The 12,763-nt window shown below is 36.8% G+C and overlaps 1 protein-coding gene across 3 annotated transcripts in view; it reads left to right on the top strand.

The window, feature by feature from the left end:
* Positions 1-10,428, top strand: part of LOC117400677 (ubiquitin-protein ligase E3C-like) — a 67,214-nt gene extending 56,786 nt beyond the window's left edge. For all 3 annotated transcript variants that reach the window (XM_059023319.1, XM_059023317.1, XM_059023318.1), the window contains 4 exons: positions 5,249-5,437; positions 6,264-6,330; positions 7,722-7,852; positions 10,049-10,428. In XM_059023319.1, the coding sequence (XP_058879302.1) occupies positions 5,249-5,437; positions 6,264-6,330; positions 7,722-7,852; positions 10,049-10,219 (558 nt within the window). In that variant the 3' untranslated portion in view covers positions 10,220-10,428. The remainder of the gene's footprint in view (positions 1-5,248; positions 5,438-6,263; positions 6,331-7,721; positions 7,853-10,048) is intronic.
* Positions 10,429-12,763: the final 2,335 nt, after the last annotated feature.

The following is a 12,763-nucleotide window of genomic DNA, read 5'->3' as shown; positions in this document are numbered from 1 at the left end:
CGGCATCATTCTAGTAAAGTATAAAGCAAATTCCCCGCTCTGATTGGTTTATCTGCCATTTCTTGCAAGCAACTAATGAGCGAAAAAAAATAAAAAATAAATAATGGTATGTCATGAATCTTAAGGCATGAACCAATCACCATTGGATTCGCTGGTTACTATAGCTACCGCTTCAACTGAGTAGGCATGTACTAAACAGGAAGTAAACTGAGCTGGTTTATCAGTCTGTCTGTACAAAGTAACTAAAGACCTTCTCTATAGAAGATATTTGAAGTAACTGCTTGAGAATACCTTTAGAAGCTGCCGGTAGTCCCGCGGGCTTTGCAATGTGACAGTTCGGTAGTCCTGACTCCATTTTTGGTAGTAGCAGGTGCTCAGACTACCGATTTGTCCTCCCCTGCTTTTTATATACCTACCTGCATGAAAACGGCGTGAGAGTTTCAAATGAGAGAAACTTTTCAGTCAGTTATAGGTGATATAGAAACAACAGGCACTCACGTGTGAAAATGTTAGACCACTTTGTGCTTTAATAAGGCATCTTAAACAACTTCTAAAAAGTCTCATGAATGTGTTTCTTTTCTCTTACTATTTTAATTGCATATGTGGCTTATTAAAATCATCAATTAAGTTAGACAATCACCAATTTGCCTGTTTTGACAATTTTCCAAGGTTTTCAGTCACAGTGATTTGATTTCATACGCACAACAAATCAAAACAACAGAAGCAATGGGGTGTTTTAATAAATGTGCTCACTACTGCATTGTCAGCTGCTGTTTTATTTGAATGTTCAGAACATATATTTGTGTAAATGGCTTGTCTCGCTGATCAAGTTGTTCTGCAACCAGAATCACTTGTATGGATATAAAAAAAGTTACCAGATGTGATTGACTTTTGATTCAGGACTGATAGGAGGTGCTCGGTTGACTTCCTTATCCAAGTCTTGCTGGAGAAAATACTTTACTGCAGATTTCTGCCTGCAACTTGCTATATAAACTTACCTCTCTGTAACAATGTAAACATCTTACAAGCTAAAGCAGAGCCATGCTGCCCTTCCCTGGTGGTTATACACCCTGCAAACAGTGTCATACCAGGTGGACTAGATTCTGTGTCCAATCAATGTTGATCATTGTTACTGTACATAACAAATTTGAATTTTGTTCGTTATCAGCAGCAAGCAAAGGGGCGACAATAGGACAGGGCATTTTTTTTTTGCTAAAACTATACAGCAGGCTATTCTAATAATACATTGTAGGAAAGCAAATATTGATTTTCATTTTTCCATAAGTTGCAATAGGTTAAGAACAAAAAGACGATTGTTGTTTGTGTGTGTTTTTTTTTTTAAGTTATTATCATCATCTAGATATTATAATTAATAGTGGATTTGCTAATCCCTTTGCAAACAGTGCATGACGACTCATTTTGAATCAGTGTTGTTGGCACAGAGCATTGTTTGGAAAAGGATTACGGGTGTTAAATAGCTACTTACAATGTGGATTTTAATATCGTTTTACAATAACGTTTATAAGATTGAGCACGCTGAACTGATTAAAAGAAGATGACGGTGCAGAAATAATGAGCATGGTTGTACTGGAACATAAATGGGCACGAGAAGTTATGGTTACAAAACACTAAAGCATTAAAATGCGAAAGATTTTAACGGGTACTTTAAAGCTCCTGTTCCTTATACACTGGCCTTTTATATAAAGCGCTTTGGAGCGATTTATCATGATAGGAGCTAAATAAAGATTGATTGATTGAATATTCAGTAGTTACTTTTTCTGACTATCTTCAAACGTTTGGCTATCCATACATTTATTAGGGAGGGGTACAGGCAAGCCGAGCAATGTGAATAACGTGAAATTAAAGCAGGCGTTTGGTAAAAAAATGGTAGTGCATTAGCAGTGCAACAGTAGGTAAATGAAATAGGAACAGTCAATATAAGGAACGGGCTGTAACACAATATAATTATTAAACAAATAATAATATTTAGCAGACGCCTTTATCCAAGGCGACTTAGAGAAGACTAGGGTGTGTGAACTATGCATCAGCTGCAGAGTCACTTACAACTACGTCTCACCCGAAAGACGGAGCACAAGGAGGTTAAGTGACTTGCTCAGGGTCACACAATTAGTCAGTGGCTGAGGTGGGATTTGAACCGGGGTCCTCCTGGTTACAAGCCCTTTTCTTTAACCACTGGACCACACAGCCTCCTATATGGACAACCTCAATTGTTTATAAAAGATTTCCCTGGGAAGTATTCCTCTGCTGATATTGGAGGGGGTGGTAACATTAAGGTTAGTGGCCTAGTGTCCAGTTTAAATCCTCTTTACAACTATAGGCCTATTTCCAATCTCCCCTTCTTATCTAAAGTCTTGGTGAGGGTAGTAGCGAACCAGCTTAACTCATTTCTTGCCGTACATAATGTTTATGATAAATTTCAGTGAGGTTTTCACCCAGGTCATAGTACTGAAACTGCCCTTATAAGAGTGGTAAATGATGTGCGACTATCTTCAGATATGGGCCTCCCCTCAGTTCTTATTCTTTTAGATTTAAGTGCAGCGTTCAACACTATTGATCATTCGATTCTGATTGAAGTCTTGAGAACCTCCTAGGAAGGTCTGGAAGTGTTCTGTTTTGGTTTAAATCATATCTCTCAAATAGGTTACAATATGTTTAAATTGGGGATGACCCCGATCTAGTCACATGTGGTGCCCCGCAGGTCTCTGTTCTAGGACCGATTTTGTTTTCTTTATGTATATTGTTCACAAACATGTTGTAAACTTTCACTTCTATGCTGATGACACTCAACTATACCTATTTCTGAAAGTAGGTGACACTGCAGCCGTAAATATTCTGACTACATGCCTCGCTGACATTAAGCTATGGGATGTCAAAAAACTTCTTATCTTTAAACTCAGATAAAACAAGGTTAAAAAAATCAATTAAGTCAGACCAACCTTTGTGCATCTACTTGAAACAACTTCCCTTTTGCACTGAAGGCTGAAATGAGAAACTTGGGTGTACTTTTTGACCCAGTTCTTTCTTTCGAACCTCATATTAGGAGAGTAACTAAAGTGTCTTTCTTTCATCTCAGAAACATTGCCATAATAAGACGTTCTCTTTCACTACAAGACGCAGAGAGACTGATGCATGCCTTTGTAACATCTAGAATTGATTATTGTAATTGTCTATTCTCCAGCATTTCAAGTCAAGTTTTATCCCGTTTGCAACTTGTACAAAATGCTGCTGCCAGGATTTTAACTAAAATAAGAAAGTATGACCATATTACACCGTTATCGGCAGCCCTACATTGGCTTCCAGTTTGGTTTCGGGCTGATTGTAAGTTTCTGCTTATAACCTACAAAGCCTTACATGATCTGGCTCCCTCTTACCTGAATGATCTTCTAATTCCATATGTTCCTAGGCGGCCTCTCCGATCCCAGGATGCCGGGCTGCTCACTATTCCCAACATTTTAAAAACTAGTGTTGTTGGCAGAGCTTTCAGTTACAGGTCCCCCACTATGTAACACAATTTTTGTTCCTGGGTAGTAAGTGTTATTTCCTAATTGCTTATGCCTCAAAAGTATAGAAAATGGCTATTATTCCTCACAAACTTTGCTTTTGTGACCAGTACAGTGATATTTTAAAATTTACCTATTTCCAATGAGAAAATGGGCGAATTTGTGTTTTTTCGTTCACATAAAGTCAGAAAAAAACAACATATGAATCCAAATTAACATGTATTTGTACTAAAGTAATACAAAAATGACTACAAAAGATTTAGAAGTGAGTAGTTTTTCGAGATTTACGATTATACTGTAAATCACTTTCACGAATCAGCCCCCAAATGTAGTCTCCCGTCATGTTCTCGTTATACTGTCCTTGGTAGCGGCGTTCAAAGTCCAGTATATCCTGGTGGAAGCGCTCGCCTTGCTCCTCCGAGTACGCTCCCATGTTCTCCTTGAATTTATCAAGATGAGCATCAAGGATATGGACTTTGAGGGACATCCTACAGCCCATTGTGCCGTAGTTCTTCACCAGAGTCTCAACCAGCTCCACATAGTTTTCGGCCTTGTGATTGCCCAGGAAGCCCCGAACCACTGCGACAAAGCTGTTCCAAGCCGCTTTCTCCTTACTAGTGAGCTTCTTGGGGAATTCATTGCACTCCAGGATCTTCTTTATCTGTGGTCCGACGAAGACACCGGCTTTGACCTTTGCCTCAGACAGCTTAGGGAAGAAGTCTTGAAGGTACTTAAAGGCTGCCGACTCCTTATCTAGAGCTCTGACAAATTGTTTCATAAGGCCCAATTTGATGTGCAGTGGTGGCATCAGCACCTTCCGGGGGTCCCAGCCATACTCATCATACTTCAAGGCGTTCAGCGAGGTCTTGATGCTGTTGTAATCCTCTTTGAGGTGCACCGAGTGAGCCAGGGGATGAGACGGGTACTTGTTACCATTATGGAGCAGCACGGCTTTGAGGCTCCTGGATGAGCTGTCAGTGAAGGACAGTATAACGAGAACATGATGGGAGACTACATTTGGGGGCTGATTCGTGAAAGTGATTTACAGTATAATTGTAAATCTCGAAAAACTACTTGCTTCTAAATCTTTTGTAGTCATTTTTGTATTATTTTAGTATAAATACATGTTAATTTGGATTCATATGTTTTTTTCTGACTTTATGTGAACGAAAAGACACGCCCGTTTTCTCATTGGAAATAGGTACATTTCAAAATATCACTGTCCTGGTCACAAAAGCAAAGTTTGTGGGGAATAATAGCCATTTTCTATACTTTTGAGGCACAAAAATTGTTACACGGTGTTATGGAACAATTTGCCCATTTCTGTAAGGGAAGCAACAATGGTTTCAGCTTTTAAAATAAGACTAAAGACACATTTTTATAATCTTTTATCTTTAAAATGATTTTTTTTTTTTATTATCTATGGTTTTATTGTTTCACGGATCTTGTTTTTATTTATACGTTTTGTCTACTTGCATTTACATAATTTATGCATTTACTCTCCTGCTCATGTATTTTCATTTACTGTGATTATTGTATTTCCTGCTTGTATTTTCTGTTTTTAGCCATGTGAAGCGCTTTGAGGCATTGCTTTTGTGAAAGGCGCTATATTAAATAAAGGTTGATTGATTTAGCTCTGACAGATTGATTTGGTTAAATACGAGTAAAAAGAAAGTGCCACTATTCTGAGAAGCCAGTGATGAAAATCAGCTCTATAATATTTACAGGTGGTTGAGCTGAAGCTGGGAGGCAAGGATATCACAGTCACTACAGCGAACAGAATAGCATATATCCACCTGGTAGCAGACTACAGGCTGAACAAACAGATCCGACCCCACTGCCTGGCGTTCAGACAGGGACTGGCCAATGTGGTTAACCTGGAATGGCTCCGAATGTTCGATCAGCAAGAACTGCAGGTGATGTATTTATTCAGGTATTATTAGGAATGGAAATTTAATGTGTTATTTATTATGTAAAGCACATCACTTTCATGAAAGTACAGCTATGGCCAAACGTTTTGCATCACCCTATAGAATTAACACATTTTTCTTAAAGTCGAATGAAACTTGCTGAGTAATGTTACATTAATATATCGAATTACATACCGCTTAACAAAAAACAGAAAATTTAGAAATGTGATGTTTCAAAATTGAACATGAAACACTGTACTGCAATTCTGGTTTCCAGTAGACTGTTGCAATATAATTTTGTAGTTTCTTTGATTACATATGTTAAATAAAAGACCCAAGAGGTTTTTTTTTTATTATTATTCTTTTTAATTATGCCTAAATCTTAAAATTCTAGGTGATGCAAAACTTTTGGCCATAGCTGTAGCTTAAACCTTCATCCTTGACTATGAACACTCAAACTGAAGTGCTAAATAAACGAAATGTAAGAAATCCTTACACAAAATATTTATCAGTGTTGTCATGTCTAATTCTTTAAATTAAAATGTTATGAATCGTCTGTCTATCTGTCTCTTGTTAACGTTTGATGTGGTATCCCATTGTAAAGCATAGCTAAGTGTAGTATAGGTGAATGCATGGTAAAGCATGCATTCATGTGGTAAACTAGACAACAAGGTAAGAAATTACATTTCTGGAAGCATGCCTTCCTAATTATTTTTAGTATTGAATATGGTTGAGGTCTTTTTTATTGAACACTGCAGTATGTCTGTATTCTCTCTTACATCTTTTGTATCAGTAACATATATACTGTATGTGTTTTGTTTTGTCTGTACAGATACTGATTTCTGGGGCACATATTCCCATTAGTCTCGATGACCTCAAGAAATTTACAAACTATTCAGGTAATCACCAAGCTCATGTAAGCTTTATTGTCGTACAAGAAATGAGTGTGTACCTAAATGTGCACAGCCATACCATATAGAAAGTAAAACATCAGGTGTCAGTTAAGCTTTAATTAAAAGAAAATAGGTTAGTGATTATTTGCAGCTTAGTATGTACAGTATTGAATAATCATTCTGTTTCAGTCTTCCACTGTGCAGTTGCAAAAAATGTGCAAATATGCAGCGGTTACAGATTACAAGTTTTATTTTGTGAAGTTCTTGGACACAATTTGCAATTAAACTCGATCCTGGCTTTAAAAAGCTACCTGCATGAACTTTGCTCTGAAGTACTCTGTGAAAAGACAAACAAACCCTGACGTTGCATGGCAATGCAGCGAGCTAACAGAACGGAATCAGATTTTATCATGGCTTTCTAAAGGCAATTGTCCTGGGTGTTTGCATTAGGCTGAGCCACACTGGAAGGGTTTTTCTCTGCTGATACACCTGGCCCATTTTCTTAGTAAATATGCTCTTTGTGTGCTGTTGTTATAAAGGTTTCTTTCATTTATTGTTATATTATTGATGATTTTTTTTAAATGGCTAGTTAATAGGAGAAATATTGAGGTGATATTTATTAAGTTAGTCACACATTATTTATAGGCACCTATAAAAAGAAAAAGGAACAAGTCTTTCAACACAAACTAAAATAAACTCAATAAATTCAACTGAAAGGTTACTTTGTGAAACACACTGATGTAAATACACCAAAGCGGTATTTGATAAGTGAAAGTAAACACATATACCAGGGATGGAAATTAGATTCTTGTTGCATAGCAGTTTCATCTATTCCTGGTTTTCCTATGAGTTTAATAAGACACACTTGAGCTTGTTACCTATACACTTTGGCTAATCAAGCATGTATTAAAACCTGGAATGGGTGAAACTCCAAAGCAATAGGAGTCTTATTTCCACCCCTCTGTTCTTCCCATTGAAATACCAGACCTCTCTAACTTGGTTTGACCACATCACAGCTTTGTGTGTAATTAAGAAGTTTGTCAAAAATACTTGTTTTTTTTCCAGTCAGCATTCTCATCATGTGGGGTTTTTGCATTATAAACAGTGCCACTTGTGCCGAGTTATATAGTGCATTGTATGCATGCTTTTATTTGTCTTTTAAACCTTAACTACCTTCAGAACTTTAAGTACTTTTATCATTAAATAACCATTAATATATGCAACTCAGTTTAGGTAAATAAATGTTAATCACGATAAGGAATATGGTTTTGTGTTTTAATATTGCTGGGGATTAGCTGGCTAAATATTGTGTTTAATTACCTGCATACCACTAATCCAGTGAGAAGGGAAAGACTACAGACATTCTGCAGTATTATTGAATTCATATTGTTTTGCAGGAGGTTACTCAGCAACTCATCCTGTGATTAAAACCTTTTGGGAAGTTGTTGAAAGTTTTACAGATGAAGAAAAGCGCAAACTACTCAAGTTTGTCACAAGCTGCTCCAGACCTCCTTTACTTGGATTTAAGGTAAGCGCTTGAAATAAACAGAGCCGTTAATAAATGAAGATTACTTTTGTATTATCAGTAAAAAGTATGTTATTGCCAAAGGTGAAAGTGTTGTGTAAAACAAGCATACTAATAAATGGGGCCCATAATTAGTAATTATGTATTGGGTAATACTAAAATAATTATTTCCAAATATGCGATAAGGATGTCCGGGCTAGTTTTTATCTCACATATGCTAGCTATGCTTTACAGTTCGTGACTCTTCACATTATAATACAATTTGAGGCTTAGCCCAGTCCGCAAGGGTGTGTCGACTTAATAAATATTAAAGTAAGAGCAAAGAGCCTATGAATGTGAATGGCAGTGTGTGTTTGGGTTGTACATGGAATGCTGTACATGGAAATCTGCAGCTGCTAGTGTAGTGTAGATTATAAAGTAATTAGGCATCGTTTATCAAGGTAAAGGTGTGGGGCCTCTGTTTCCCAACAGGCCAGTGTTTGGAATGAGTGCTGGTTTGACAATTGGGTTGGGAGACCCCACCTCCCTCTAAACAGCAGAATAGTGTAGTCAGTAGTTTGACAGGGCAAAGCAGATTATTGCGATTGTTTCTGTAGGAGAATGCTTGATTTGTAGTTTTTTTAGGGGAAAAAAAGGTGTCTGTGTGTGTGTGTGTGTGTGTGTGGTCTTGTCTGCCTCCTGAGGTCTGTGAACTCACATTTTTCAGCTGAAGGGACAGCTTGAGGGAAATTATTAGTTCATTCAAATGTGGAGTAATAATTATTTGAATTCAATAAACGTAAGGTGATCAGTGTTTTATGACATGAACTGATAACGTTTGCTTGCAACCCTTAGGCATTCATATCCATAGGGGGGAAAAAAAGCTAATACAGTAGCCAGTCGATTTTGTAAGGATTTTTTCTAAGTTATTCAGTGTAATTGAGAATTGTAATTGACATTTGATAGGTTTTACTATTCCGAATATTTGCCTCCCTTCTTAATAGTGCAACTAGTTTATCTGTACAATTATACAGGCAACATGGGGACAATAAAAAATTCTGAAGACAAGACACTGAAGTTCTTAATTTTAATTAATTTGACTTTGGGACAAATGATCACTCTGGCTTTCTTGATTAGAAAGTAGCCTGCTCTGAGGCTGCACTTTGACTTTGCCCTCTGCTAAAGCTAGCTTATCTTTAATTAGGAGCAGTAAATGTCTAGAAATTCATTAGACAAGAAATAGCACTGTCAGGATAAGCCATTTAAAAAAGATGATGGAAAACCTCTTCTCAAAAGGATCTGTCCCGGAATGACACATTCTCAATAAGCAATGATAGTTTAATACGTTAATTGTCAGAAAAATTGGGTTGTTACAGCAACGCCTTCGGATCCATTTAACTGGGCTCATAAATTCCTGAACCTGAGCCGTGTCTTTAAATAGCAGTATGAACTGATGCCACTCCTACATGCCGCCCTTACTGCACATTTCCACAAAGCACTGTTTAATTGTGTTTTAGGATTATGTGCTTGCTGTAATTATTTGGGGAATACTGTATCGCGGCTCTCTGCAGTGATGAAGTTTCTACTGCACAACACACAAATGGACAAGGAACTAGAATGAAGTTGGAGTCGATGCTTTATTTTAATTATTTAAAAATGTCACGCTTCAGTATACCCTCGTGAGAGGCAACATGTTTTTAAGAGGATCCCAGATCTCCAACACATTCAGCAATCACGCCTTAAACTAATACACACCATAGCCTGTACTGACAGCAAATGTACTGTATTAGTATTGCATGAACAATAAATTAATAAACTTCGAATTGTTATGATTGATACTGTAGCATATGCTATTTTCATAGATGTCAGATGTACTGTAGCTAATGCTCGATGCCTTTTTATTTAAAAGATGAAAGCATTTTCCAGTACTTTAAACTACATATTGATATTGTAAAATACGTACCTGTGGACACCAGTTAGGCAGTGGCTGGTGAGTTCAAGTACAATAGCATAGGCTATTTAAATTTAAACTGATCTATTAAATCAAATAAAAAAGACACCGGTCTGATTCCTTCTAAAATGGTATTAGTACACCACACTTTTTTTGACACAATTCCAATGCAAGCACCTAGGAGCTGTACCCTGCATTTTGTATATGTGTACTTGTGCAAGCATCATGAACTTAGCTGTTAAACATGTCTTTGTTCCCTGCTTTCCCAGGAGCTGTACCCTGCGTTTTGTATACACAATGGAGGAAGCGATCTGGAGCGCTTGCCCAGCGCTAGCACCTGCATGAACTTGCTGAAGCTTCCAGAGTTTTGTGACGAGCATCTGATGAGGAACAAGCTCCTTTACGCTATTGAATCTTCAGCCGGGTTTGAGCTGAGCTGAAAGACTGTGGAACTGCAATGCCCTTAAAATAAATATATTGTGCCTATTCTAAGAGCAGCACTCCATTCAGAAAAGCATTATAGCAAACTCTAGTAAAGAATAATACAATATGAATATCAAAAGAAAAATGCACTGAGAAAATATTGTTTTTATCTTTTTTAAATACTTTACTTGAGTTTAATAATTGATTTACAAGATATATATATATATATATATATATATATATATATATATATATATAGACATATATATATAATATATATATATATATATATATATATATATATATATATATATATATATATATATTATATATATATATATCTATCTATCTATCTATCTATCTATATAGATATATAGATATAGATATATAAAATTACATACAAAAATAAGAGCTGCTTTTAAAACATAGCAAGTAAAACAGGTCTGTCTGGGTGGGCTGCTGTGTTTAAGTGCCAAGTGGAGCACATTCTTGTAACCTGAAAGTGAACCAAAGAGTCAACTTTGGCTTAGTGCTGTTTCAAGGCAGACTTTGAATGCAGGCAGCAAGTATTTAATGAAGGAAGACTGGAGAGCACGGAGTTTTGGACGGGTGGAGGCCTGGACGGGTGGAGGCCCGTCACTTATTCTTGTGGTTGAACCACGAAGGACCTGCAGTTGCTTTGTTTGCTTTTTAATCAAGGAATTATAAGTTAAAACCAGGCTGTTGAATTGAATGATTTGTTTTCCATTGGAAGTCATCAAGAATCCCAGTTTTGTGATTTATTATTATTATTATTATTATTATTATTATTTTTACATTAACAGCATATTAATACAAATGCTTTGACCTGCCATAGAGTGGATTGTATCTGGCAGCATTTGAAATGATCAGAAGCAGCCCTTCATCATTTGCGTTGTGGTGATGTGTGTGTGTGTGTGCGTGTGCGTGTGCGCGCGTTTCCACTGCTCTGTTATTGTCCGTTACACTGTAGCTGTGCAGACTTTTCCATGTGTATTGAGTTCCTGTGGGATATACTGTAGCTTTACCTTGTATTTTCACAATTATTAAAATGTACAAAGAGTCTGTGTGTAATATGAAATCATGTTTCTGTTAGGGTTTCTATCATTCATTATTTAGATTTAGGAATGTGTATAAGTACAGGACTAAACATTGGTTTATATAATAATAATAATAATAATAATAATAATAATAATAATAATAATAATGCAGTCAATTCTCATTAAAATAAACTCTAATTAGACAAATTTAGCAGTCGCTTATTGTAAATGACTTCTTCCAATACGAATTCAGTGAACATGAATTTCCAGGAAGTGCTAATTATTTTGGAGCTCCTGATAATACTAATTGTTCTGCTGGTCCCTTGAAGTTCGTATTAGCGAGAATGACTAATAATATTTTGTTTGGAAAAAAAAGTCAAGTGTCTTTAGAAAGACATTCTTGTCATATTAAATTGACTACCTTTTAGGATGTGTTCAATTACTTGGGTAAATTACTTTTCGGTAACTTTGTGAATTGTATGAAATATCTGTATAACCTGCTCTAGTTGAATTTAAAACTCTACCAGAAAAAATTTTGTTTGGGCAGTTGTTTACATCTCATCAAATTCCATATCCTTTTAACTTCAGCCTCCTTTTCTGCTGAGTCCACCAACATGGCAAGATCTCATTTATATTGTTCTAGGATGAGCAGCTTTTTACATAATGAACAAAAAACAAACAAACAAACAAAGGAAACAACATTTTGAATGCATACTTATTAACAGCTCAAGCTTTGGACCGCAGGCATATTTACATCTTTAGATGCATGGACTGATAATTCTAAAGCATTCTTCAAATGTTAGCCACTCCTTCTCGGGGCTTCTGGGCTTCATCGAACAAACCATGAAAAAAGCCTCTCCTGTTTTCCTCAGTCCCCCACGTCTCCAAGACCTCTCCTGTTTCCTGAGCACCTCGCCATGTCTCCAGCACTGTCCGCCCTGGGAGGGCTTGTCTGCAGACACCTGTTGTGAATATAATAAGGGCGTCTGCTAAGAAATAAATAATAATAATAATAATAATAATAATATGCCACAGGCAGTAGAAAGGATAGTTTGCGCACCACAGGCTAACGATTGTTGGTGATGGGAGAACGCTGGATATTGCTTTGAGCTGAAAAGAAAATTGCTGCAGTTTGCCGAAACGCCAGGGCTTTTCCACTGCGATCTCCCAATTCAATGTTATTGTTGTTGCTTAGTCCTACATAGACAGCTATACCAAATGTTCGCAGTGCAAGATGTGCAAAGCTGTGGAGGGCTGTATCCTAGGAAACGTTTGTCAAATGTTGATTCAATTATTGCATGCATGGACAAGTGAGACAGTTACTGGCATTTTAAAAACAAGCACTCTTGAAGATGTCAGGGACTGGTTACTGTAGTCCATTGACATCCTGATACATTTGTTGAAAATAATCATGGAGAATACAAAAGATGAGTTCCAAACTGAAGACCAAGGGCTAGTTTCACAAAGCAGTGTTGGGTAGCAGTCTGCTGATCTAATTCACTT

This window comes from Acipenser ruthenus, chromosome 4, assembly GCF_902713425.1.
Source record: "Acipenser ruthenus chromosome 4, fAciRut3.2 maternal haplotype, whole genome shotgun sequence".
NCBI lineage: Eukaryota > Metazoa > Chordata > Actinopteri > Acipenseriformes > Acipenseridae > Acipenser > Acipenser ruthenus.
The sequence above is the reverse complement of the archived record's forward strand: the minus strand, read 5'-3'. Positions and strand labels throughout refer to the sequence as shown.